At 63.3% G+C, this 24,420-nt stretch overlaps 5 protein-coding genes across 6 annotated transcripts; 3 read left to right on the forward strand and 2 right to left on the reverse strand.

Annotated features, from left to right (window-relative positions):
- Window positions 1–78: 78 nt before the first annotated feature.
- Window positions 79–4,653, reverse strand: LOC117437399 (selenide, water dikinase 1-like). The gene is made up of 8 exons (XM_034071733.1): window positions 4,321–4,653; window positions 4,044–4,147; window positions 3,406–3,513; window positions 3,163–3,317; window positions 2,954–3,044; window positions 2,447–2,546; window positions 1,748–1,957; window positions 79–875 (listed from the first exon to the last, which is right to left on the reverse strand). Exons 1-8 carry the CDS (start codon window positions 4,625–4,627, stop codon window positions 643–645), a joined length of 1,308 nt encoding a protein of 435 aa, XP_033927624.1. The 5' UTR covers window positions 4,628–4,653; the 3' UTR covers window positions 79–642.
- Window positions 4,654–5,090: 437 nt separating this feature from the next.
- Window positions 5,091–8,782, forward strand: SLC35A2 (solute carrier family 35 member A2). 2 transcript variants are annotated; one of them, XM_034071737.1, is made up of 5 exons: window positions 5,091–5,186; window positions 5,930–6,106; window positions 6,480–6,631; window positions 6,924–7,612; window positions 8,665–8,782. In XM_034071737.1, exons 1-5 carry the CDS (start codon window positions 5,120–5,122, stop codon window positions 8,693–8,695), a joined length of 1,116 nt encoding a protein of 371 aa, XP_033927628.1. In that variant the 5' UTR covers window positions 5,091–5,119; the 3' UTR covers window positions 8,696–8,782. The 2 variants fall into 2 exon arrangements, with proteins under 2 accessions (XP_033927628.1, XP_033927627.1); XM_034071736.1 differs by having other exon boundaries at window positions 5,930–6,105; window positions 6,470–6,631.
- Window positions 8,783–8,896: 114 nt separating this feature from the next.
- On the reverse strand, window positions 8,897–13,471 carry PORCN (porcupine O-acyltransferase). The gene is given in 15 exon segments (XM_034071729.1): window positions 8,897–9,096; window positions 9,187–9,297; window positions 9,381–9,466; window positions 9,633–9,696; window positions 9,904–9,980; window positions 10,068–10,168; window positions 10,424–10,549; window positions 10,620–10,634; window positions 10,861–10,991; window positions 11,386–11,511; window positions 11,514–11,569; window positions 11,678–11,721; window positions 12,187–12,379; window positions 12,901–13,044; window positions 13,457–13,471. Coding segments are annotated over 14 exon segments (1,368 nt in total). The 5' UTR covers window positions 13,037–13,044; window positions 13,457–13,471; the 3' UTR covers window positions 8,897–8,994.
- A 332-nt stretch (window positions 13,472–13,803) lies between these two features.
- CDK20 (cyclin dependent kinase 20) lies at window positions 13,804–19,934 on the forward strand. Its single transcript, XM_034071745.1, is given in 9 exon segments — window positions 13,804–13,976; window positions 14,804–14,917; window positions 16,157–16,345; window positions 16,705–16,826; window positions 16,949–17,011; window positions 17,605–17,728; window positions 18,586–18,741; window positions 19,736–19,786; window positions 19,788–19,934. Coding segments are annotated over 9 exon segments (990 nt in total). The 5' UTR covers window positions 13,804–13,901; the 3' UTR covers window positions 19,884–19,934.
- Window positions 19,933–24,261, forward strand: GATA1 (GATA binding protein 1). The gene is given in 7 exon segments (XM_034071887.1): window positions 19,933–20,107; window positions 21,292–21,448; window positions 21,803–21,973; window positions 22,659–22,804; window positions 23,372–23,497; window positions 23,937–24,112; window positions 24,114–24,261. Coding segments are annotated over 7 exon segments (963 nt in total). The 5' UTR covers window positions 19,933–20,068.
- The last annotated feature ends 159 nt before the right edge of the window (window positions 24,262–24,420 follow it).

Here is a 24,420-nt window from a genome sequence, read left to right on the forward strand (position 1 = left end):
GGGGGAGGGGGGGACCCGGCCCCCCCCCCCCAAATCCACCCGCTCCCCGCTCCCCTCCCCCCCCCAATTGATGGCATCGGCCCCTCCCCCACCCCACGTTGGGCTTTTGGGGGGGAGGCGTCATAAATGGGGGGAAAAGGGGGTTGGGAGGGGGGGGTGGTCACGTGACCCCCCCTGAGGGGTATCATTTTGGGGCTGTTTCCTGTCATTTTGGCTCAGTTTGGTGCATTTTGGGCTGCTCGGTTTGGTTTTGGGGCAGTTTGAGGGATTTAGGATCAATCTGGGGCTATTTTGGGTATTTTTGGGTCATTTCTGTGCGTTTTGGGCTGTTCCGAGTGGGTTTTAGGTCCCTTTTGGACCATTTTGGGTTCTTTTTCGCTCAGTTTGGGGCTGTTTTGCGCCATTCTGGGTTGATTTCGTCTGGATTTGGCTCCTTTTGGATCGTTCTGGGTGCATTTTGTGCTGTTTTGGGCCATTTTCGAGCGGATTTGAGGCCGTTTTTTGGGTGAATTTGAGGCTGTTTTCAGGCGGATTTGAGGCTGTTTTTTGGGCAGATTTGAGCCCGTTTTTGAGTGGATTTGGGGCCTTTTTGGGCCATTTTTGGGTCATTTTGCTCGGATTTGGGTCTCTCTCCATTGATCCCTATGAGGGCGGCTCGGGCAGGGGCGGGGCCTCGGGGGGGGCGGGGCAGTCGGGGGCGGGGCCGTGGCCGCGCACGGGCACCTCGATGACACGTGGCCGCTCGATCAGGCGCGCGCTGCGCGCTCCCGGCTCCGCGATCCCGATGATCCAGCCCTGGGGCGCCCCCGCGCGGCCGCGCAGCTCCGCGCAGAACCGCGCCGCCTGGTCACGTGGCAGGCACAGCAGGAGGCCCCCTGAGGACACGTGACGGGGGTGAGGGCACGTGACAACAACACCACCCCCCCCCCCCCCCACCCAAAAACCACCACCCCAATAGGGACTCCCTTAATGGGGGAACCCCCAATAGGGATCTCCCAATAGGGACACTGCAATGGGGACCCCAATAAGGACACCCCCAAAAGAGACCTTCCCAATGGGGACCCCCCCACAGGGACCCCCCCAAAGGGGATTGCAACGGGGATCTCAAATGGGGACATCCTCAATAGGACCCCCCCCCCTTATTGGGACCTCCCAATGGGGATACCCTAGTAGGGGTGGCCCAATAGGAACTCACCCAATGAGGACATCCAGCCCCCCACCCAATGGGGATGCCCCAATAGGGACCCCCCCAAAGGGACCTCCCAATGGGGACCCAAACAGGGACCCCCAACAGGGACATCCCCAATGAGACCCCCCCCAGAATGGACCCTCCCAATAGGGACCCCCCCAAAGGGACACCCAATGGGGACCCAAACAGGGACCCCCAACAGGGACATCCCCAATGAGACCCCCCCCAGAATGGACCCTCCCAATGAGGCCCCCCCCAAAGGGACCTCCCAATGGGGACCCAAACAGGGACCCCCAACAGGGACATCCCCAATGAGACCCCCCCCAGAATGGACCCTCCCAATAGGGACCCCCCCAAAGGGACACCCAATGGGGACCCAAACAGGGACCCCCAACAGGGACATCGCCAATGAGACCCCCCCCCACAATGGACCCCCCCAATGGACCCTCCCAATAGGACCCCCCCAAAGGGACACCCAATGGGGACCTAAACAGGGACCCCAATGAGACCCTCCCCCCCAGAATGGACCCTCCCAATGATCCCCCCCCCCCCCCGTACCGGATGTCTCCGGGGCTGTTCCACGCAGCAGCCTCCCCCCCCCGCAGGCCGCGCTCATGGCCGCGGTGCGCGCGATCAGGGGCAGGTTGTGGATGACGAAGGTCACGTGGTGGCGCTGCCGAGCCGCGAGCGCGCGCGCGTGCCCGAGGAGCCCGAACCCGGTGACGTCAGTGGCCGCGTGGGCGCCGAACGCGCGCAGCAGACCCGCGGCTGGGGGGGGGGGGGGGGGGGGGGGGGGAGGAAACGGGATCAGCCCCCGGGGGGAGGGGGGAGGAGCAACGGGAACGGCAACATCCGGGTCCCGACCCCATCAATGGGTCCCCAATGCAGCAGCCTCGTCCTCATCCCTGTATCCCTATTCCCATCCCAGTGTCCCCATTCCTGTATCCATATTTGCACCTCAATGTCCCCATCCAAATATCTCCATTCCCATCCCAGTGTCCCCATCCCCATATCCCAATGTTTTCATTCCCATCTCAACATCCCCATCCAATCGCTCCCATTCCCATATCCCTATCCCCATCCAATTGCTCCCATTCCCATGTCCCCATCCTCATCTCAATGATCCCAACTCCATCCCATTGTCCCCATCCCAGTATCCCTATTCCCATCCCAATATCCCCATCCCAGTGTCTCCCTTCCCATCCCCTTGTCCCCATCCCATTGTCCCCATCCCACTGTCCCAGTCCCATCCGGTACCGGTGCGGTTGAGCGTGGCCATGTTGAGCACGGCCTCCTGATATGCAGCTTCCACCTCCTCCCGCGTCACCACCAGCTTCAGCTTCTCCCAGCGCTCCGGCTGTGGGATACAGGTGATGGGGACCCCTTATGGGTGCTGGGGGACCCCTTATGGGTGCTGGGGGATCCTTTATGGGTGCTCGGGCACCTCTTATGGGTGCTGGGGGACCCCTTATGGGTGCTGAGAGATCCCTTTGGGTGCTGGGGGATCCTTTATGGGTGCTTGGGGACCCCTTATGGGTGCTTGGGGACCCCTTATGGGTGCTGGGAGATCCCTTTGGGTGCTGGGGGACCCCTTATGGGTGCTTGGGGACCCCTTATGGGTGCTGGGGGTTCCCTTTGGGTGCTTGGGGACCCCTTATGGGTGCTCAGAGACCCCTTATGGGTGCTTGGGGACCCCTTATGGGTGCTCAGAGACCCCTTATGGGTGCTTGGGGTTCCCTTTGGGTGCCCTTTGGCCCCACTCACGTTGTCGAGCCACTGGTGCGCGGTGACTGCCATGTGTGTGCCCAGGGGCTTGGTGAGCACCAGGACATCACCGGGGACGGCACTGTCAGGCCTGGGGGGGGGGGACACAAAGGGGATGGGTGAGGAAAGGGGGGGGGGGCAGATGTTGGGGGGGGGGGTGGGTGTCAGTCACATGACCCATCCTCCGTCACATGACCCTCCTCCCTCACATGATGAACTCCCCAGGCCGGCACACGGTGGTGGCCACGCCGCCGATGATGAGCCAGGGGTTGAGCACAGTCTGTCCCCCGGTCACCGACGTCCCCCCGTCCTCTGCCGCGTCCCGGAAGCCCTTCACCAGCAGCGGCACCACCTTGTCCCTCTCCTGGGGGGGGGGGGGCACACAATGGAACGGTCCAAAGGACGGGGTTGGGGGGGGGGTGAACCCCCTTCTGTCCCATCCCCCCCTTCACCTCCTCGCTCATGCGGGTGCTGACGCTCAGCAGCATGAGGATGGTGTCGCACTCGGTCACCCCCATGGCGTAGAGGTCGCTGAGGACGTTGGCGCAGGCGATGCGGCCCTGGGGGGGATAAAGGGGTTGGGGGGGGCTGGAGGGTGTTGGGGTCCTTAATGGGGGGCGGTAAAGGGGTAGGGGAGGCCCAGTAAGGGGTTAGGGAGGGACAAGGGGGTCCTGAGGGAGGTGGATTGGGGGGAGGGGGTTGGGGTCCCTGGGGTAGCTTTGGGGTCCTTGCGGGTGGTTTTGGGGTCCCTGGGGGCAGTTTCGGGGTCACTGGGGCAGTTTCGGGGTCACGGGGTCAGTTTCGGGGTCATGGGGTCAGTTTGGGGGTCACGGGGTCAGTTTCGGGGTCACGGGGTCAGTTTCGGGGTCACGGGGTCAGTTTCGGGGTCACGGGGTCAGTTTTGGGGTCACGGGGTCAGTTTTAGGGTCACGGGGTCAGTTTCGGGGTCACGGGGTCAGTTTCGGGGTCACGGGGTCAGTTTCGGGGTCATGGGGGCAGTTTCGGGGTCACGGGGTCAGTTTCGGGGTCACGGGGTCAGTTTCGGGGTCACGGGGTCAGTTTCGGGGTCACGGGGTCAGTTTCGGGTCACCATCATGTAGGGGTCATCCACCAGCGGGTAGAAGAAGTCCGTGGTCTGCACCAGGGAGAGGCTCCCGTGGCGCAGGGGGATGACGCACGAGTCCAGCCCGATCCCTGCGGGGGGCGTGGTCAGAACAGACCCCGCCCACTTCCCCTTTAACCACACCCCTTCCCATTAACCCCGCCCCCTTCCCCATAACCCCACCCCCTTCCCCTCCCTCATCGCCCTTTGCCCCTTTCTCGCCCTTTGCCCCCTTCCCCGTTCCCCCCCCCCCTCCGTTCCTCACCCAGCGCCGGTGCTCCCCCCGCTCCGCTCGGCTCCGGTTCCGTTCCCAGCCCCGGTTCCGTTCCCAGCCCCGGTTCCGGTTCCAGCCCCGGCTCCGGTTCCGGTCCCGGCTCCCCCCCCCGCTGCAGGCCCCGCTCGGGCCCGAAGGTCCGGAGCAGCCTCAGCAGCGCCTCCTGCGGGACCTTACAGCCTCAGCCGCGGAGCTCCCCGAAGGCCGTGAGCCTCCAGCCGGGGCTCAGCCCCAGAGCCGTGGGGTCGAACGGCCGGAACCCGGACCGAGCGGCGGCCCCGTCCCCCACCGCCGCCATCTTGGACTGAGCGCGGCTGCCGCGGCGGGCGCTGAGGGGGAGCGGGAGCCGCTCGTGATTGGTGGAGAGGGGAGAGGGGAGGGGGAGGAGCGGGCGGTGATTGGGTGGGAGGGGAAAGGGGGCGGGGACAGGAGGTGTTGGCTGAGGGGGAGGGCGGGGAGGGGGAGGAGAGCGGTGATTGGGTGGGAGGTGGATGGGGGCGGGGCGAGAGGTGATTGGAGGGCGGTGGCGGGAGGAGAGAGCGGGGATTGGACGGTGGGGAAAGGGGCGTGGTCGCACGGGGAGTGTGGCGGGAAAGCGGCGATCGGCGGGGCTGATCCTGATTGGCCAGGAGCGCGGAGGGGGCGGGGAATAAAGAGCGGAACGGGCGGTGATTGGTGGAGGTTCCCTCATCCCCCCCCGCAGCTCTCGTTGGGTGGGTCCGCTCCCGGACCGGAAGCGGATGTGACGCCGGATGCGGAAGTGCCGCGCTGTAGCCGGGCAGGTGCCACCATGGCGGCGGCGGCGGCGGCAGCGGCAGCTGTGGGGGAGGGCGGAGGAGAGGGAGGAAGCACAGCAGGTGAGGGGGGAGGGGCTATGGGGGCTATGGGGCAGCTATGGGGCGGCTATGGGGCGGCTATGGGGCAGCTATGGGGCAGCTATGGGGCAGCTATGGGGCGGTTATGGGGCAGCTATGGGGCGGCTATGGGGCGGCTATGGGGGCTATGGGGCAGCTATGGGGCAGCTATGGGGCAGCTATGGGGCGGCTATGGGGCGGCTATGGGGCGGTTATGGGGTCGTTATGGGGCCCGTAGGGAGGCTATATGGGGTTCGTGGGCCCTATAGAGGGGTTGTAGGGGGGGTATGGAGCCTATAGGGGTTTTCTGTGGGGCAGTTGTGGGTCGCTATGAGGTTGCTATGGGGCAGGTGGGGGGTGCTATGAGATCTCTATGGGGCAGTTCTGGGCTGCTCTGGGGTCGCTGTGGGGGGGGGTGTGGGTCGCTATGAGGTCTCTAGAGCAGTTGTGGGTTGCTATGAGGTCTCTATGGGGCAGTTGTAGGTTGCTCTGGGGTCGCTGTGGGGCCGCAGTGGGGTGGGTGTGTGTTGCTATGAGATTGCTATGGGGTGGGTGTGGGTCGCTATGGGGTCTCTAGGGCAGTTGTGGGTCACTGTGGGGCGGTTGTGGGTTGCTATGGGGTCTCTAGGGCAGTTGTGGGTCGCTGTGGGGCGGTTGTGGGTCGCTATGGGGTCTCTAGGGCAGTTGTGGGTCGCTGTGGGGCGGGTGTGGGCCGCTATGGGGCAGCCCCACTGACCGCCCCCCAGCGTGGCTGCGCGGCGCCAGCCTGGCGGTGCTGGTGCTGCAGAACGCGTCGCTGGTGCTGAGCATCCGCTACGTGCGCACGCGGCCGGGGCAGCGCTTCCGGCCCAGCACTGCCGTGGTCCTGGCTGAGCTCCTCAAGGGCAGCGCCGGATTCGTCCTCCTCGTGCTGCAGCACCGAGGTCAGCACCTGGGGGGGCATGGGGGGCATTGGGTGTCAATGGGTGTCTCTGGTGTTACTGGGTGTCAATGGTGCCATTGGGTGTCATTGGGTACCATTGGGTGTCAATCAGTGTCTCTGCTGCCATGGGGTGTCAGTGGGTACCAGGGGGTGTCTCTGGTATCACTGGGTGTCACTGGCATCATTGGGTGTCAGTGGGTGGCTCTGGTGTCACTGGGTGTCAGTGTTTGCCATGGGGTGTCAATGGGTGACACTGGGGGCCATGGGATGTGTCTGATGGAATTGGGTTCCATGGGGTGTCAATGGGTGCCATTGGGTGTCTCTGGGTGCCATTGGGTCCCATTGTGTGCCGTTGGGTGTCTCCGGTGTGGCAGGCAGCGTGCGGCAGGCGCTGGGCACCCTGCAGGGGGCGCTGTGGGGACAGGCAGGGGACACTCTGCGCCTGGCGGTTCCCTCGCTCATCTACACCCTGCAGAACAACCTCCAGTACGTGGCCATCTCCAACCTGCCTGCGGCCACCTTCCAGGTGGGGCTATGGCGGCTATGGGAAGCAATGGGGCTGTGGGGGCAATGGGGGCAATGGGGACTTTGGGGGCAATGGGGCTTTGGGGGCAATGGGACCATGGGGGCAATGGGGCTGTGGGGATGTTGGGAACCCCTCATCGAGCCCATGGTGTCCCCATCACTGACAGTGATGTGGTGGCCCCATGGTGATGTCCATAGGTGCTACTCCCTATAGGTGACACTGCCCCATAACCAATGCCCCCATAGCCAATGCCCCCATATCCAACACCCCATAGCCGCTCTCCCTGCCACAGGTCACCTACCAGCTCAAGATCCTCACCACGGCCGTGTTCTCGGTGCTGCTGCTGGGCACGGCTCTGTCCCGCACCCAGTGGCTGTCGCTGGCGCTGCTGTCGGTGGGGGTTGCGCTGGTGCAGGCCGAGCAGGGCAGCGATGGTGACGCCGGTGACGCCGGCACCGCGGCTCCGCCGGACGCCCCCCCCCAGAGCTACGCGGTGGGTCTGGCGGCCGTGGCAGCCTCCTGCCTGTCCTCCGGCTTCGCCGGCGTCTACTTCGAGCGGCTGCTCAAGCGCCGCGGAGGCTCCATCTGGCTCCGCAACGTGCAGCTGGGAGCCGTGGGCACCGCGCTGTCCTTGGGCGCCATGGCCGCCACCGACGGCGCCGCCGTGGCGCGAGACGGCTTCTTCTACGGCTACACCGGCGCCGTGTGGGCCGTGGTGCTGAACCAGGCGGCCGGGGGGCTGCTGGTGGCCGTGGTCGTGCGCTACGCAGACAACATCCTCAAGGGCTTCGCCACCGCGCTCTCCATCCTCGCCTCCACCGCGGCCTCCGTGCACCTCTTCGGCTTCCGGCCTCGCGCGCCCTTCCTGGCCGGCACCGCCATGGTGCTGGCTGCCGTGTACCTCTATGGGCGGCCGCAGTCCCGGCCCTGCCAGCACCACGAGCAGCCCCAGCAGCAGCAGGAAAGCGGCACCGGTGGCAAGTCAGTGGGAGCGTGAATGGGGGGGATGGGATGGGGGGGGTTCGTCTCCCCCTCCCCCCCCCCCTCTCCCCATTGCACCCCATGAGAGACCCCAGGGAGATGGGGGGAGCTCATGGGGCTGTTAATGGCCATTGAGGAAGGGATGGGAGCCAGCAGGGTCGTTAATGGGCATTGAGGCTCATTAAGTAATGGGACCCAGTGGGGTTCATTAATGGCCCATTAAGGTTCATTAATGGCCAATTAACTGATGGGACCCAGTGGGATTCATTAATAGCCCATTGGGGTTCATTAACAGATAGGACCCTGTGGGGTTCATTAATGGCCCATTAAGGTTCATTAACGGCTCATTAAGGTGATGGGAACCTGCTGGGGGTCATTCGGTGGTGGGCACCCATTGAGGTTGATTTGGTGATGGGAAACTATTGGGGTTCGGTAATGGCCTATTAAGGGTCATTAAGTGATTGGGACCCATTGAGGTCCATTGGGGACTGTTGATGGTGGGGACCCATTGGGACCCCCCACGAGTCCCTGGGTGATGGGGGAACCAATCAGGCTTCAGGAGGTGGTGGGACCCCATTGGGGTGAGGGGGGACCCATTGATTCCATGGGGTGCTCAGGGCCCCATGAACGCTCAGGAGGGGCCAGAGGACTCCATCCAGTGATGAAGGACATTGGGGGGGGGGGGGGAATGAACCCCATTGAGGTGATGGGGACCCATTGAGCTCCTTCCTGGTGGGGGAGGGGCAGGACCCCGGTTTCTTTGGGGGGGGGGGGCGGGGCCGCAGTGGGTTTTTAACTGTGATTCGGGGCTAATAAAGGCGGATTTGGCAAATGGGCGCGTGCTGGGGGGGTACTAACCACTGACCCCTGCTTTGGGCTATAGAGACCTGCCTGAGACCATGGAAGAGATTCCCCTTGATTCCTCCAGGCCCTATAGAATCCATAGGCATACCCAGTTTAATGCCCATGGGGCCCTATGGAAGCCATAGGGACGGGTGCAGCCCCATAGGGGGTCCATGGGCCCTCAGCTCCGGGCTCTCTCTCTCTTGCAGGTCTCCTCCCTCCAAGGACAAAGGCTCCTGATGGGATCAAGCGCCCGGGCCCTACCCAGGCCCTATAGGGGCCATAGAGACTGTACAGTCCCCCCACAATGGGGTCCTATAGACACTCCCTCCCCCCCCCATCAGGTTTACTGTTGTTTTTGGGGTGAAGTAAGGTCATTTTGGTCAAACTCTGCCCCTTTGGACCAGAAAGGGGGCAGGACCAGGCGCGGGCTCCCATTGGTCAAGCCACCAACCATCGAGACGAGGCTTTATTGGTCCTAGAGGGGCTCTATGCTCCCCAGTCCTCCCAGTTATGGTCCCCAGTCCTCCCAGTGCCCCTCAGCGCAGCAGCCGGGCCAGCACCCAGCAGCCCAGTGTCACCCAATGGCTCGCCCAGTTCAGCTCTGACCACTTGCGGATGGTGTAGGACATCCCATAGCCCTTAATGGGAGGGGGGGGTCAAGAGTGATAGGGGGGGACCCCACAACCTGACCCCCCCCCGTTGTGGGAGGGATGGATTTGGGGTCCCACCTGCTCCTCAATGGTGTCATCCGCCTCCATGTCAAACAGGGCACCCAGGTAGGAGAGGTGGAAGAGAGCGATGGCGCCCAGGGCTCCGTTCAGTGCCCGCACCCATAGGGCCTATAGGGAAGAGGGGGGTGGGAGGGGGTCCATGGGGGTCCCATCACCCCATAGGGATCCTATAGGGCCCCCCCATCACTCACATCCTTGTGCCGATGGGAGCAGCCGGGGGGGCAGCGCTTGGACAGGACGCATGCGTCAAAGATGGCAGCGAGGCGCTGGCGCAGCGCTGGGAGGGGAGGGCGGGGTCAGCGGTGGCCACGCCCACACCCCTCGAGGCCCCGCCCAGCGCCGCCACCACAGCCCCGCCCATCACCCCAAGCCCCCGCCCCATCTGAAAGCTCCGCCCCCCACCCTCCTGGCCCCGCCCCCGGCCTTAAAGGGCCAGCGCTGACTGTGCTCGGTGTAGGTGATGAGGCCGAGGGAGAGGAGGACGGCGGCCAAGTGGAAGCTGAGGCCCTGCAAAGACACGGGGGGATAAGGGGGGGTAGGGGTCCCCAAGGGGTATTTGGGGTCCCCAAGGGGTATTTGGGGTCCCCAATGGGTATTTGGGGTCCCCAAGGGGTATTTGGGGTCCTCAATGGGTATTTGGGGTCCCCAAGGGGTATTTGGGGTCCTCAATGGGTATTTGGGGTCCTCAATGGGTATTTGGGGGTCTGGACCCACGTGCAGGAGGGCGCTGGCTGCATAGGTCCCCAGCACGGCTGCAAAGGTCCCCAGGCGCCGGGCGGTCTGGAACACGTCTGCATTGGGGACAGAGCTTCAAGCAGGGCCAAGTCCCAGTCCCTCCCAGTCCCTCCCAGTCCATCCCAGTCACTGCCGTCACTCACACGTGTGCAGCCAGCGGGACATGGGCAGGTTCCAGTTGGTCACCACATCCGCCATGGACCGAGGCAGCTCCACCCGCAGCGGCCGCGCCACCACCAGGTCCCTGTAAGAGAGATGGGGGGGGGTTTGTTCCCAGTGCATCCCCCCCATTACCATCCCATTCCATTCCTATCCCATTCCTATCCCATTCCCATCCCCTTTTTCCCATTCCCATTCAATTCCCCCCCATTCCTATTCTTATCCCTTCCCATTATATTCCTATCTCATTCCTATCCCATCCCCATCCTCTCTTTCCCATCCTATTCCTATCCTATTCCCATTCCATTGCCCCCCATTCCCATCCCCATCCCATTCCCACCACTGGGGGCGCTCCCGGTGCCCGGAGGCTCCGGATCCGCTGATCGTGGCCGTGGCCTCGGACAGGAAGGCCACGAAGAAGCTGCTGCAGTGGAAGGAGAGCGCGCTCTCGTAGGCCCGGAGCCACCTGCGGGGGGGGGCGGTCAGGGGGGGGGGGGGGGGGCACGGAGGGGGGACCCCCCCCGGTACCCCCTTACCTGGCCCAGAGGCTCCTGCGCAGCACCGAGGGAGACGAGACAGCGTCGGGGGGGGGAAGGGAGATCCAGGATGAGTTTGGGGTGATTCGGGGTAGTTTTAGGGGTGATTTTGGGGTGATTCAGGGTGGTTTTGGGGTGATGTCGGGATGATTTTGGGATGATTTCGGGGGTGGTTTTGGGGGTGATTTCAGGGTGATTTTGGGGTGTTTCAGGGTGTTTTTGGGGTGTTTCAGGCTCTCACTGTCGCAGGGCGCGGGCTCCGTACAGGGGCACGAGGCAGGAGAACAGGAAGGGCGCCAGGCACGTGGATACCAGGAGGCAGAGCAGGGCCAGGCCCAGGCTCCGCAGCCCCTTCCGGGCCCAGGCCGCACTCTGGGGGGGGGGGGACCGAGACAGTGACAGCCCCGAACCCCAACCCCCCCAATGCCCCCCCCGTGTCCCTGTGCCCCCCCCCCATCACTGTGACCCCAATGGCCCCCCAGTGTCCCCATTCCCCCCATGGCCCTCAATGCTTCAATGCCCCCTCATGACCCCCCAATGTCCCCCATGTCCCCAAATGTCCCCATTGCCCCTTTCCCCCCCTATGTCCTTGTGTCCCCCCCATTGCTCCCATTCCCCCCATGGCCTCCTGCTCCCCATATCCCCCAACGCTTCAATGCCCCCCATATCCCAACCTCCCCATTGCCCCTGTCCCCCCCATGTCCCTGCCCCCATGGCCTCCTGCTCCCCACATCCACCCCCATCCCCATTGCCCCCCATTACCTACCAGGGGGGGCCCCTCCACTGCCCGTAGATAGGCGCCGAAGGGCTCCCAGGGCCCGAAGACGACGGAGCCGGGGGAGCAGAGGTACCCCAGGACCTGGGCAGGGGTCGGCTCCCCCCCCCCCCCCCCCCCCGGTCCAGGTCGAAGCCCAAGGACACGGCTTTCATGGCCACCACCATCTGTGCCCCTGCCCCCCCCAGGGGGTCAGCACCTCCAATGGCGTAAGGAGGGGGGACCCCAATGGGAGGGGGGGGGGGGTGAGGAGGGGGGACCCCAATGGGGGGGAGGGCCTCACCTCGCATCTTGTGCCAGGTCACTGTGTCCACCATGTGCAGCTCCCTGCGGGAAAGGGGGGTCCCAGCTCATCCCATATCCCCATTACACCCCATTGCTCCCCATTACCCATTCTCCCCTATACCCCCATTACCCCATTGCCCCCCATATCCCCATTATCCCCATTAACCCCCCATTATCCCCATTAACCCCCCATTACCCCCATTGCCCCCCATATCCCCATCACCCCCATGTCCCTATTACCCCCCATTACCCCCATTGCCCCATACCGCCCATTGTTCCCCATTACCCCATCACGTCCCATTGTCCCCCATATCCCCATTACCCCCATACCCCCATCACCCCACATTAACACCCCATTACCCCATTTTTCCCCATTACCCCCAAATCCCCATCACCCCCATTCCCCCCATCACCCCCATTGTCCCCCATATCCCCATAGCCCCCCATAGCCCCCCATTACCCCCATAGCCCCCCATTACCCCCATAGCCCCCCATTACCCCCATTACCCCAGCAGGAGGTAGCAGAGCGCAGCCAGCGCCAGGCACAGCCCCCTCTGGCGGCGCGCGCGGCTGAGCGCCAGCGTCAGCACGCACAGCGCGCTGAGCAGCGCCACCCACAGCGCATGCGCACCGAAGAAGTGGTGCAGGGCCAGCAGCCCCCCCGCGGCTGCGCCTGCGTGTTTGCCACCGTGCGGCAGCGCTGGGGGGGGGGGGAGACCAATGTGGGGGGGGGGGGTACAGACACCCCCCCACAAAGGGTCAATGGGGGGTACCCATAGATCTGTATAAGACACCCCCCCCATAATGGTGTAACCCGCTCCATTATAGGGGTCCCCCACTCAGGCATGGCCCCATAGGGTCAAAGAGGGGGGGTACCCATGAGACACCCCCCCCCCCGCCCCAATGGTGTGACCCATCCCATACAGGGCCCCCCCACACCCCCATCCGAGCATAGCCCAAAGGGTCAATGAATGGGGGGGGACACACATGGACACACAGAACACCCCCCCCCAGTGGTGTCACCCAGTGACCCCATGCCTGAACCCCCCCCATGATAGGGAATGGAAGAGCCCACCCCCTCCTCAGCCCCATGGGTCCCGTTAATGCTGCCCGACCCCATGATGGGGACCCCTCATCCCCCCCCATAGAGCCCCATAGAGCCCCATAGAGCCCCATAGACCCCCATAGAGCCCCATAGACCCCCATAGAACCCCCACTCACGCAGGCGGTGCAGCAGCCGCGCCCCGAGGCAGAGCAGCAGCAGCGGCCAGAGCTGGGCCAGGCCCTGCCGAGCCGTGGGCACCAGGCAGCCGGGGAGCACCTGAGCCGCGAACTCCCGCGGAGGCAGCGCCGCCATCGCGGGGGCTGCGAGCGGGGACCGGCGGTGTCCGGGACCCCCCCTCGGTCCCGATCCCGATCCCGATCCCGAACCCGATCCCGGTCCCTATCCCGTTCCCGATCCCGATCCCGATCCCGTTCCCGTTCCCGATCCCGTTCCCGATCCCGTTCCCGATCCCGATCCCGTTCCCGATCCCGATCCCGTTCCCGATCCCGTTTCCGATCCCGTTCCCGTTCCCGTTCCCGATCCTGATCCCGTTCCCGTTCCCGATCCCGTTCCCGTTCCCGTTCCCGTTCCCGTTCCCGTTCCCGTTCCCGATCCTGATCCCGTTCCCGTTCCCGATCCCGTTCCCGATCCCGATCCCGATCCCGTTCCCGTTCCCGTTCCCGATCCCGATCCCGATCCCGATCCCGGTCCCACAGCCCCCGGTCCCCGAACCTCGCCCGGCGCCGCCGCCGCTCTGAGGGGCCGGGGCTGAGGGGAAAGGGGCGGAGCTTCGGCAGGAACCAATCAGCTCCCGCTCTGCGGCCCCGCGCTGCCGGGCTGGCCAATCAGAGCGCGGGGTGCCCAAAGGGCGGGGCCTCCGTTGCTAAGGGCGGGATGTGGTTGTTGAGGCGCGGGGGATGATGGGTGAATGGGAGGGGCTCGTTGGTGGGCGTGGCCTGTTTCTAGGGGCGTGGTCTGGTTGCCAGGCAACAGCGGGGCCTCGTTGCTAGGGGGCGTGGTCTAGTTGCTGGGGGCGTGGCGCGGTTGCCTGGATACGGAGCGGCAGGAGGGGAGGGGCCGCTGCCTCCGCGCGGTGCATTGTGGGACGGGGGGGCGGTCCTCCGGTATCCCACAAGACCTTGCGCGCCCGTTCCCGTAGCCTCCCAGTGCTCCCAGTATGGACCAGTACGTCCTGCTGGGCTGCATCGGGGAGGGCGCGCACGGGGTCGTCTTCAAGGCCAAGGACAGGAAGGTGCGCGTTCTATGGGGCTCTATGGGGCTCTATGGGGCTCTATGGGGCTCTGGGGGGCTCTATGGCCTCCATAGCGCGGCTCTGGGGCCTTCGCTGCCCCTATGGGGGGGATCTGGGGGCTTTGGGGGTGTTGGGTCTCTGTTGGGGGGCATTGGGCTCCTCTGTGGTGGGTCCGGGGCCTCGGAGTGGGTCTGGAGGGGTTTTATGGGGTTGGAATGGGTTCTATGGGGTTGTAATGGGTTCTATGGGGTTGGAATGGGTTCTATGGGGTTGGAATGGGTTCTATGGGGTTGGAATGGGTTCTATGGGGTTGGAATGGGTTCTATGGGGTTGGAATGGGTTCTATGGGGTTGGAATGGGTTCTATGGGGTTGGAATGGGTTCTATGGGGTTGGAATGGGTTCTATGGGGTTGGAATGGGTTCTATGGGGTTGGAATGGGTTCTATGGGGTTGGAATGGGTTCTATGGGGTTGGAATGGGTTCTATGGGGTTGGAATGAGTTCTATGGGGCTCTATGGTGGTATATTCGAATCTGTGGAGTTCTATGAGGTTCTGTGGGGTTATATAGGGACCTGTGAGATAATATGAGATTCTATGGGGTTGTATTGTGCTCTATGGGGTTACATTGTGGTTTATGGGGCTGTATTGTACTCTATGGGGTTACATTGTGCTCTATGGGGCTGTATTGTGCTCTATGGGGTTACATTGCGGTTTATGGGGTTGTATTGTGCTCTATGGGGTTACATTGTGGTTTATGGGGTTGTATTGTGCTCTATGGGGTTACATTGTGGTCTATAGGGTTGTGTTGTGCTCTGTGCCCCCCCCAGACCGGGGAGCTGGTGGCGCTCAAGAAGATCCCCCTGCGGCGCCCAGAGGGGGGGCTGCCCCCCCAGACCCTGCGGGAGATCCAGGCCCTGCTGCACATCCAGGAGCACCCCCATGTACGGGTGACCCCCCCTTGGACCCCCCACAACCCCCCCCATAACCCCCTTGTATCCCCCCATAACCCCCTTGTTCCCCCCCCGTCCCCAGCAGGACACAGGACTTGGGGTCCTCCCCCACCCCCCTTCATTGGGTCCCCCAAAGATGCTTTTGTCCCCCCCAAGTCACTTCCCCCCAACCCCCCCACCCCCATAGCACCCCCGAGGGGTCCCCCTGTGCACCTTCCTGCCCCCCCCATTTAACGGTGCCCCCTCATTTTGTCGTCCCCCCCCATTGCCACCAATGATGTCCCCCCCCATTTGCCCCCCCCATTGCCACCAATGGTGTCCCCCCCATTGCCACCAATGGTGCCCCCCCCATTTTGCCCCCCCCATTCCTACCAATGGTGTCCCCCCCATTTTGCCCCCCCATTGTCACCAATGGTGCCCCCCATTGCCCCCCCATTGCCCCCAATGATGTCCCCCCCATTGCCCCCCATTGCCCCCAATGATGTCCCCCCCATTGCCCCCCATTGCCCCCAATGGTGTCCCCCCCATTGCCCCCCCATTGCCCCCAATGATGTCCCCCCCATTGCCCCCCCATTGCCCCCAATGATGTCCCCCCCCATTGGCCCCCCATTGCCCCCAATGATGTCCCCCCCATTGCCCCCCCCATTGCCCCCAATGGTGTCCCCCCCATTGGCCCCCCATTGCCCCCAATGATGTCCCCCCCATTGCCCCCAATGATGTCCCCCCCATTGCCCCCCCCATTGCCCCCCCCATTGCCCCCAATGGTGTCCCCCCCCATTGCCCCCCCATTGCCCCCAATGATGTCCCCCCCATTGCCCCCCCATTGCCCCCAATGGTGTCCCCCCCATTGCCCCCCATTGCCCCCAATGGTGTCCCCCCCCCAGTGCCCCCCATTGCCCCCAATGATGTCCCCCCCATTGCCCCCCCATTGCCCCCAATGGTGTCCCCCCCATTGGCCCCCCCATTGCCCCCAATGATGTCCCCCCCATTGCCCCCAATGATGTCCCCCCCATTGCCCCCCCATTGCCCCCCCATTGCCCCCAATGGTGTCCCCCCCATTGCCCCCCCATTGCCCCCAATGATGTCCCCCCCATTGCCCCCCCATTGCCCCCAATGGTGTCCCCCCCATTGCCCCCCCATTGCCCCCAATGGTGTCCCCCCCCATTGCCCCCCATTGCCCCCAATGATGTCCCCCCCATTGCCCCCCATTGCCCCCGCTGCTGTTCGCAGGTTGTCCGCCTGGGGGCAGTGTTTGCCTCGGGCCCTGCTGTGGTCCTGGCGCTGGAGCTGCTGGTGGGTGACCTGGGGGGGCTCCTGCGCTCGGCCCCCGCCCCCCTGCCCCCCCCCCGGGTACGGGCGCTGCTCGCCATGACCCTGCGGGGGCTGAGCCACTGCCACCGGCACCACGTGATGCACAGGGTAAGGGGGGGGGCAAACATGGGGGGGGAGCCCCCAAATATGGGGGGGACCCAAAACATGGGGGGGGGGAGCTCAACACATGGAGGGGACACCCCAGAACTGGTTGTACCCATTAGATAGGGGGGGCACCATGAAACTGGGGGGGATGGGAAATGGGGGGGGCAAAATGGGGGTACCCTAAAAGTCACTCAGAGATGGGGGGGACACCCCAAATGGGATGAGCCAAACCCGGGGGGGGGCAGAACCCTTTGAGGTTGATGCAGGTGCTTATGGGGAGGGCTTCAAGGTTGATGGGGGGGCTCAGGGGGTACCCCAAGATGTGGGGGTGCCCCCCCCATATCCATCCCCCCCCATTGCAGGACCTGAAGCCCTCGAACCTGCTCCTGGACGCCCGCGGCCGCCTCAAGCTGGGGGACCTGGGGCTGGCGCGGGTGCTGGGCCCCCCCCGCGCGCGCCCCTACAGCCACCAGGTGGCCACCAGGTACTGGGGACCCCCCCTTGGGTATTGGGGACCCCCCCAGCATTGGGGACCCCCCCAGCATTGGGGACCCCCCAGCATTGGTGTGTCCCCCCCCCCATCACCCCCTCCTGTGCTTGCCTCAGGTGGTACCGAGCCCCTGAGCTCCTCTATGGCGCCCGAGACTACGATGAAGGTGTTGACATCTGGTGAGTGCCCCCCCCCACATTGCAATGGGGGTGTTGGGGACCCCCCCATGTTGTTGGGGATCCCCCCCGTGATGTCGGGGCCCCCCCCGTGACGTCAGGGACCCCCCCCCCATGATGTCAGGACCCCTATGATGTCATTATCCACTGTGATGTCATTGTTCCCTATGATGTCATTGCCCCTATGATGTCAGGGACCCCCCATGACGTCACTGCCCCTATGACGTCACTGTCCCATGACATCACTGCCCCTATGACATCACCGCCCCTATGACGTCACTGCCCCTATGACGTCACTGCCCCCGTGACGTCACTGCCCCTATGACGTTACTGCACCCCATGACGTCATTGCCCCTATGACGTCACTGTCCCATGACGTCACTGCCCCTATGACGTCACTGCCCCTATGACGTCACTGCCCCCATGACGTCACTGCCCCTATGACGTCACTGCCCCTATGACGTCACTGCCCCCGTGACGTCACTGCCCCTATGACGTTACTGCACCCCATGACGTCATTGCCCCTATGACGTCACTGTCCCATGACGTCACTGTCCCTATGACGTCACTGTCCCTATGACGTCACTTCCCCCCAGGGCCGTTGGCTGCATCTTTGGGGAGCTGCTGACTCTGTCTCCGCTGTTCCCGGGGGACACAGACCTGGAGCAGCTCTGCCGGGTGCTGAGTGCGCTGGGCACCCCCAGCCCCAGTGCATGGCCTGTGAGCAGGGGGCTATGGGGGCAATGGGGCTATGGGGGCAATGGGGCTATGGGGGCTATGGGGCTATGGGGGCAATGGGGCTAATGGGGGCAATGGGGCTAATGGGGGCAATGGGGCTATGGGGGCAATGGGGCTATGGGGGCAATGGGGCTAATGGGGGGCAATGGTTGTCAATGGGGATCAGTGGTGGTCAGCGGGGTGCAATGGTTGTCAATGGGGGTCAGTAGTCGTCAATGGGGTGCAATGGTTGTCAATGGGGATCAGTGGTGGTCAGCGGGGTGCAATGGTTGTCAATGAGGGTCAGTGGTGGTCAGCGGGGTGCAATGGTTGTCAATGGGGGTCAGTAGTCGTCAATGGGGTGCAATGGTTGTAAATGGGGGTCAGTAGTCGTCAATGGGGTGCAATGGTTGTAAATGGGGGTCAGTAGTCGTCAATGGGGTGCAATGGTTGTAAATGGGGGTCAGTAGTCGTCAATGGGGTGCAATGGTTGTCAATGGGGGTCAGTAGTCGTCAATGGGGTGCAATGGTTGTAAATGGGGGTCAGTGCTCGTCAATGGGGTGCAATGGTTGTCAGTGGGGGTCAGTGTTCGTCAATGGGTGCAATGTGTGGTCCATAGGGATCAATGGGCTCCATGGGGTCAATGGGAGTCCTTAGGGATCAATGAGGGTCTATAGCGGTCAATGGGAGGTCCATATGGATCAGCAGGCGTCCATAGGGATCAACAGACAGTCCATAGAGATCAATGGGGCTCCATAGGGGTCAATGGGGCTCCATAGGTACCAATGGGGCTCCATAGGAATCAATGGGGCTCCACAGGGGTCAGTGGGGGGTCACCGGCGGTCACGTGTCCCCGCAGGAGCTGCGCGCGCTCCCGGACTACCGGAAGGTCCGTTTCGCGCGCTGCGCTCCCGCGCCCCTGGAGCGGCTCGTGCCGGGGGCGGGGCCTGAGGCGCGGGACCTGCTCCGGCGCCTGCTGCGCATGCGCCCCGCGCGCCGGCCCCGCGCGGAGCAGGTGCGTGCGCACGTGGGGGGGGGGGGGCGGGGTCACGGAGGGGTTACGGGGCGGGGTAATGGGAGATGGGGGGGCTCTATGGGGGGTAATGGGGTCTATGGGGTTATGGGGGTAATGGGAGATGGGGGGGCTCTATGGGGGGTAATGGGGTATAATGGGGTTATGGGGGTAATGGGAGATGGGGGCTCTATGGGGGGTAATGGGGTCTATGGGGTTATGGGGGGTAATGGGAGATGGGGGGGCTCTATGGGGGGTAATGGGGTATAATGGGGTTATGGGGGTAATGGGAGATGGGGGCTCTATGGGGGGTAATGGGGTCTATGGGGTTATGGGGGTAATGGGAGATGGGGGCTCTATGGGGGGTAATGGGGTCTATGGGGTTATGGGGGGTAATGGGAGATGGGGGCTCTATGGGGGGTAATGGGGTCTATGGGGTTATGGGGGTAATGGGAGATGGGGGGGCTCTATGGGGGGTAATGGGGTCTATGGGGTTATGGGGGTAATGGGAGATGGGGGGGCTCTATGGGGGGTAATGGGGTCTATGGGGTTATGGGGGGTAATGGGAGATGGGGGCTCTATGGGGGGTTATGGGGTCTAGGGGGTAATGGGGGTAATGGGAGATGGGGGCTCTATGGGGGGTAATGGGGTCTAGGGGGTAATGGGGGTAATGGGAGATGGGGGCTCTATGGGGGGTAATGGGGTCTATGGGGTTATGGGGGTAATGGGAGATGGGGGGGCTCTATGGGGGGTAATGGGGTATAATGGGAGATGGGGGGTTCTATAGGGTATAATGGGGGGTAATGGGGGTTTGTAGGGGGGATGGGAGGGGTAATGGGGGATGGGGGCTCTATAGGGTATAATGGGGGTAATGGGGCTCTATGGAGGTTATTGGGTGGTAATGGGAGATGGGGAGGCTCTATAGGGTATAATGGGGGGTCTATGGGGGTGATGGGGGGGTCCCACGTGAGTCCCATGCCCCCCCATTCATTCCCAGGCCCTGCTGCACCCCTACTTCTTCGGCCCCATGGAGCTGACCCCTCCCCCTCCACAGGGGGGGGCCCCGGTCCCCCCCCCACTTCGACGTGGATGCGCCCTTGGAGCCGGCTCTGCCCCCCCCCAGCGCCCTGTGCCCCCCCCACTGAGCCCCCATTGATGGGGTCCCTTTGGGGGGGTCCCCAATGCGGGGGGGGGGGGGGGGGGCACCCGAGCGAATGGCCCCCCCCCCCCAACCCCAAATTGACGTTTTGAGCCCGGAAGTGTCCAATTTGGGGCTAAAAACGGCGATTTTGGGGCTGAAGATGCAACGTTGGGGGTGAAAAAGGCAGAGATGGGACCCGAAAGCACCGGATTTGAGCCCAAAACTGAGGTGAGGGATGGGAAAAGCTCGTTTTGAGTTGAGAAATGATGATTTTGGGGCTCGAAAGGACAAAAATGCTCATTTTTGGTTGCGAAGCCCTGTACTTGGGTGGAAAATGGTGGGTTTTGGCATCAGAAATGCCTGAAAAAGCCCATTTTGGGCTGAAAAGCTGCATTTTTGTGCCAAAATAATGAGGTTTAGGCTGAAAATGCTTTATTTTGAGCTGAAAATGCTCCTTTTGGGGTCTCCAAACCCAACTGATGACCAAAAAACACTGATTTTAGGGGGAAATCTCTCATTTTTCAGTATAAAACCACTCATTTTGAGGACAAAGCAGCCGAATTTGGTGCAGAAAACCCCAAATTCAGCGAAAAATCCCCTTTTGTGCTCAAACCCAACCCATTCCCAAGCCAAAATTCCCAATTTTAGGGGGGGATTTGGCCTTCAAATCCCCCAAATTGGGGCAGAAAACCCCAAATTTGGGCCTCCCCCATCTCACCCCCAAATTTGACCTAAAAATCCCTGTTTTCCCCCCAAAAAAGCCAAGGTTTACTCCAAACTCCTCCATTTTCAGCCCAAACCCACCACTTTTGCCCAAATCGCCCTCTTTTTACCCCAAACCCCTTTGCTTTACCCCATCCCCGCTGCTGTTTACGTGGCTCCTACCATGTCCCTGCGGGGGGGGGGGGGGGTTCCCCTCTCTGGCTGGAGCTGATAAGACACAGGGGGGGTCACTGCCCCCCCCCGCCCCCAACCGCCGCCACCCCCATATCAGATAAACCCTTATCAGTGCCCAGCAGCCATGGGGCCGTTACCGGCGGAGGGGGGGGCACCCCATTTCCCCCTTATTTCCCCCCCCATCACTCAGTGCCCCCCTCCCCAACCCCATATCTCCCCCCATAGACACCCATTGATGGGGGGGGGGCCCCCACCCCCTACCCCCCATTATCCCCAATGGGGACCCAATGTATGGATGCCCCCCCCAACTTTGAAGGGGGGGTGTCCTGAGGCCACGCCCCCTTTGCCCAACCCCAGGGCGGGGGGGGGCCCCCCCCATCCGTGTGTCCCTCAGCAGAGCTGGGTGAGGAGCAGCAGCACCAGGTCAGTGCCCCCCCCCCAATGCATCCCTATGGGGGGGATTTGGGGGGGGTCCAATCGGCTCATTCCTGAGGGGGGGTCTCTGTTCCCCACAGGCCTTTGCAGGCATCCAGGGGCCCCCCATGGACTTGATGGCGCTGGGGGGGCCCGAAGGGGTCCCCCCCTTTGGAGATGAGGCCGGAGCCTTCCTAGGGCTGGGGGGGGCTGAAGGGCTGGAGGCGGGGGGGCTGCTGGCCCCCTACCCCCCCCCAGGTAACACAATGGAACCTTCCCTTTACCCCCCCCATTACCCCCCATTGCTCCCCCCAGGTAACAAAATGGAACCTTCCCTTTACCCCCCCAATTACCCCCCATTGCCCCCCCCCCCAAGTAACACAATGGAACCTTCCCTTTACCCCCCCAATTACCCCCCATTGCCCCCCCCCCCCACGTAACACAATGGAACCTTCCCTTTACCCCCCATTGCCCCCCCCCCCCAAGTAACACAATGGAACCTTCCCTTTACCCCCCATTGCCCCCCCCCCCAAGTAACACAATGGAACCTTCCCTTTACCCCCCCAGTTACCCCCCATTGCCCCCCCCTCACTGCTGTTTGCCCCCCCCCAGGCCGCCTCTCGCTGGTGCCTTGGGCTGAGGGGGGGTCCTTGGGGGGCCCCCCCTGGGCCACCCCCCCCCCTGCCCCGGAGCCCCCCCGGTTCCTGGAGCTGCTGCAGCCCCCCCGGGGCAGCCCCCCCCCACCGGGGCCCCTCCTGCCCCCCAGCACCCCCCAGGCCTGCGGTGAGTCACGTGATGGGGGACTGGGCTGGGCTGGGCTATACTGGGTTGTACTGGGCCATGTTGGGGTCTATAGGGGGTCAGTACTGGGATGTACAGGTTTATACTGGGATATACTGGTCTGTGTTGGGGTTTATGCTGGGGTCCATACTGGGCTTTATGGGTTAATATTGGTCCATACTGGCTTGTACTGTTTCGTATTCATCTGTATGGGTCTATACTGGTATCTATACTGGGCTGTACTGGTTACAACTGGGCTGTGGTAGGCACAGGCAGGGAGGTCTATGAACTGGGGAGGATACGGAGGTGCATACTGGTGTGTACTGGTCCATACTGGATCTATACTGATCTAGACTGGGTGTATATTGGCGCATATTGGATCTATACTAGTGTGTACTGGTCCACATTGGATCTATATGAGTGTGTACTGGTTCACACTGGGATCCATACATAGACCTTCTTTCTTAGTTCACGTGTGGTGTGTACTGGTCAATATTGGTTAATACTGGGCTTATACTGGTTTGGTGTGGTCTATACTGGTTTATACCAGTCTACAGTGGCGGGGGGCATTGAGTTGTGCACACACCCTGGGATGTCATACTTGTGCATACTGGTCTATACTGGTCTATACTGGTCTATACTGGTCCATACTGGTCTATACTGGTCTATACTGGTCTATACTGGGCAGAGGCTCGGGAGTGCGTCAATTGCGGGGCGACAGCGACGCCGCTGTGGCGCCGGGACGGGACCGGCCATTACCTGTGCAATGCCTGCGGGCTGTACCACCGCCTCAACGGGCACAACCGGCCGCTCATCCGGCCCAAGAAGCGCCTGGTGAGCAGCCCAATGACCCAAAACCACCCGAAAACACCCCAAAACCACCCCAAAATACCCCAAAAACACCCCAAAATACCCCAAAAACACCCCTAAAATCGCTTTAAACCCACCCAAAACAACGCGAGCTCCCCCCGCCCCCCCCCCCAGGCTCTCATCATGGGCACGCCCAAGATGGCGGCTCCGCCCGGGCACCGCGGAGACACGCCCAGGTCCCGCTAAGCCACGCCCCCCTCGAGCTAAGCCACGCCCCCGCCAGCGGCCATTCAGCCCCCCCCAACCCCTGCCCCTTCCCCCCCCAGCACCCCCAACCCCCTTTATTCCACCCCATAGCCCCTCATACCCACCATAACCCCCTATAAACCCCTCTTAACCCCCCATAAACCCCTCCTAGGCCCCCATAACCCCCCTTAGACCCCCATAAACTCCTTTTAGCTCCCTATAAACCCCCTTTAACCCCCCATAAACCCCTCCTAGGCCCCATAAACCCCACTTGACCCCCCTTAAACCCCCCTTAGCCCCCCATAAACCCCCTATAACCCCCCCTGACCCCCCGGTGCCCCCCAGCTGGTGAGCAAGCGCGCCGGCACCGTGTGCAGTAACTGCCAGACCAGCACCACCACCCTCTGGCGCCGCAGCCCCCGCGGGGACCCCGTCTGCAACGCCTGCGGCCTCTACTACAAACTGCACCGGGTGAGGCCCCCCCCCCCCCCCACCCCCATGAATGGTTCCTTCCAACCCCGGGGTCCACTGGGGGGGATATGGGGGAGCCTCATTGGGTTTAATGGTGATGGAGGGGACCAATCACACCCCTTAGCCCCTGTTCCCCCCCACTCCCACCGGGGTGAATGGTTTGTTCCACCCCCAGGGTCCATTGGGGGGGGTACGGGGGACCCCATTGAGTTCAATGCTGATGGGGGGGTCAGTACCATTATGGGGGGATCTATTCACACCCCTTAACCCTTGTGGTCCCCTCCCCCCCCAGGTGAATGGTTCCTTCCAAGCCCAGGATCCATTGGGGGGGGATCTGGTGCACCCCATTGTGTTCAGTGGTGATGGGGGGGGTCAGTACCATTATGGGGGGTCCATTCGCACCCCATAACCCCTGTGTGTGGTTGTGCCCCCCCCGCAGGTGAATCGCCCCCTGACCATGCGCAAGGACGGGATCCAGACCCGGAACCGCAAAGTCTCGGCCAAGGGGAAGAAGCGACGTCAAGGGGGGGGGGGCTCCAGCAGTGGGGCGGGGGGGGCGGAGGCCATGGGGGGGGCCCCCTCCTGCCCCCCCCCAGCCCCCCCACGAGGACCCTGCTGCTCTCTACGCCCTCACCCCCCTCGTGCTCTCCGGACACCTCCTGCCCTTCCCCCCCCCCAGCCCCTTTCTGGGGGGCCCCGGGGGCAGTTACGTGCCCCCCCCTGCCCCCGCCGTGCCCCCCCCCAGCCTCAGCCCCCAGCTCTGATGGGGGAGGGGGGAATCCATTACAGTTTGGTGACAGAAACAGACCCTGGCTCAGGCCTCGTTATTTGGGGGTGCGGGGGGGGGGGGGGGGGTGGGGGAGGGGGTTCCCCCCCCGGGGTGAGGTGGGGGGGGAAACACACACGGGCACCCCTAAAATGCC

Source organism: Melopsittacus undulatus, chromosome 22 (genome assembly GCF_012275295.1).
Source record: "Melopsittacus undulatus isolate bMelUnd1 chromosome 22, bMelUnd1.mat.Z, whole genome shotgun sequence".
NCBI classification, from domain to species: domain Eukaryota; kingdom Metazoa; phylum Chordata; class Aves; order Psittaciformes; family Psittaculidae; genus Melopsittacus; species Melopsittacus undulatus.

Coding starts and splice junctions, on each gene's coding strand:
- SLC35A2 (XM_034071736.1), top strand. CDS start 5,120: ATGGCGGCGGCGGCGGCGGCAGCGGCAGCTGTGGGGGAGGGCGGAGGA. Junction 6,632..6,923: donor TGCCTGCGGCCACCTTCCAG/GTGGGGCTATGG, acceptor TCCCTGCCACAG/GTCACCTACCAGCTCAAGAT. Junction 7,613..8,664: donor GAAAGCGGCACCGGTGGCAA/GTCAGTGGGAGC, acceptor TCTCTCTTGCAG/GTCTCCTCCCTCCAAGGACA.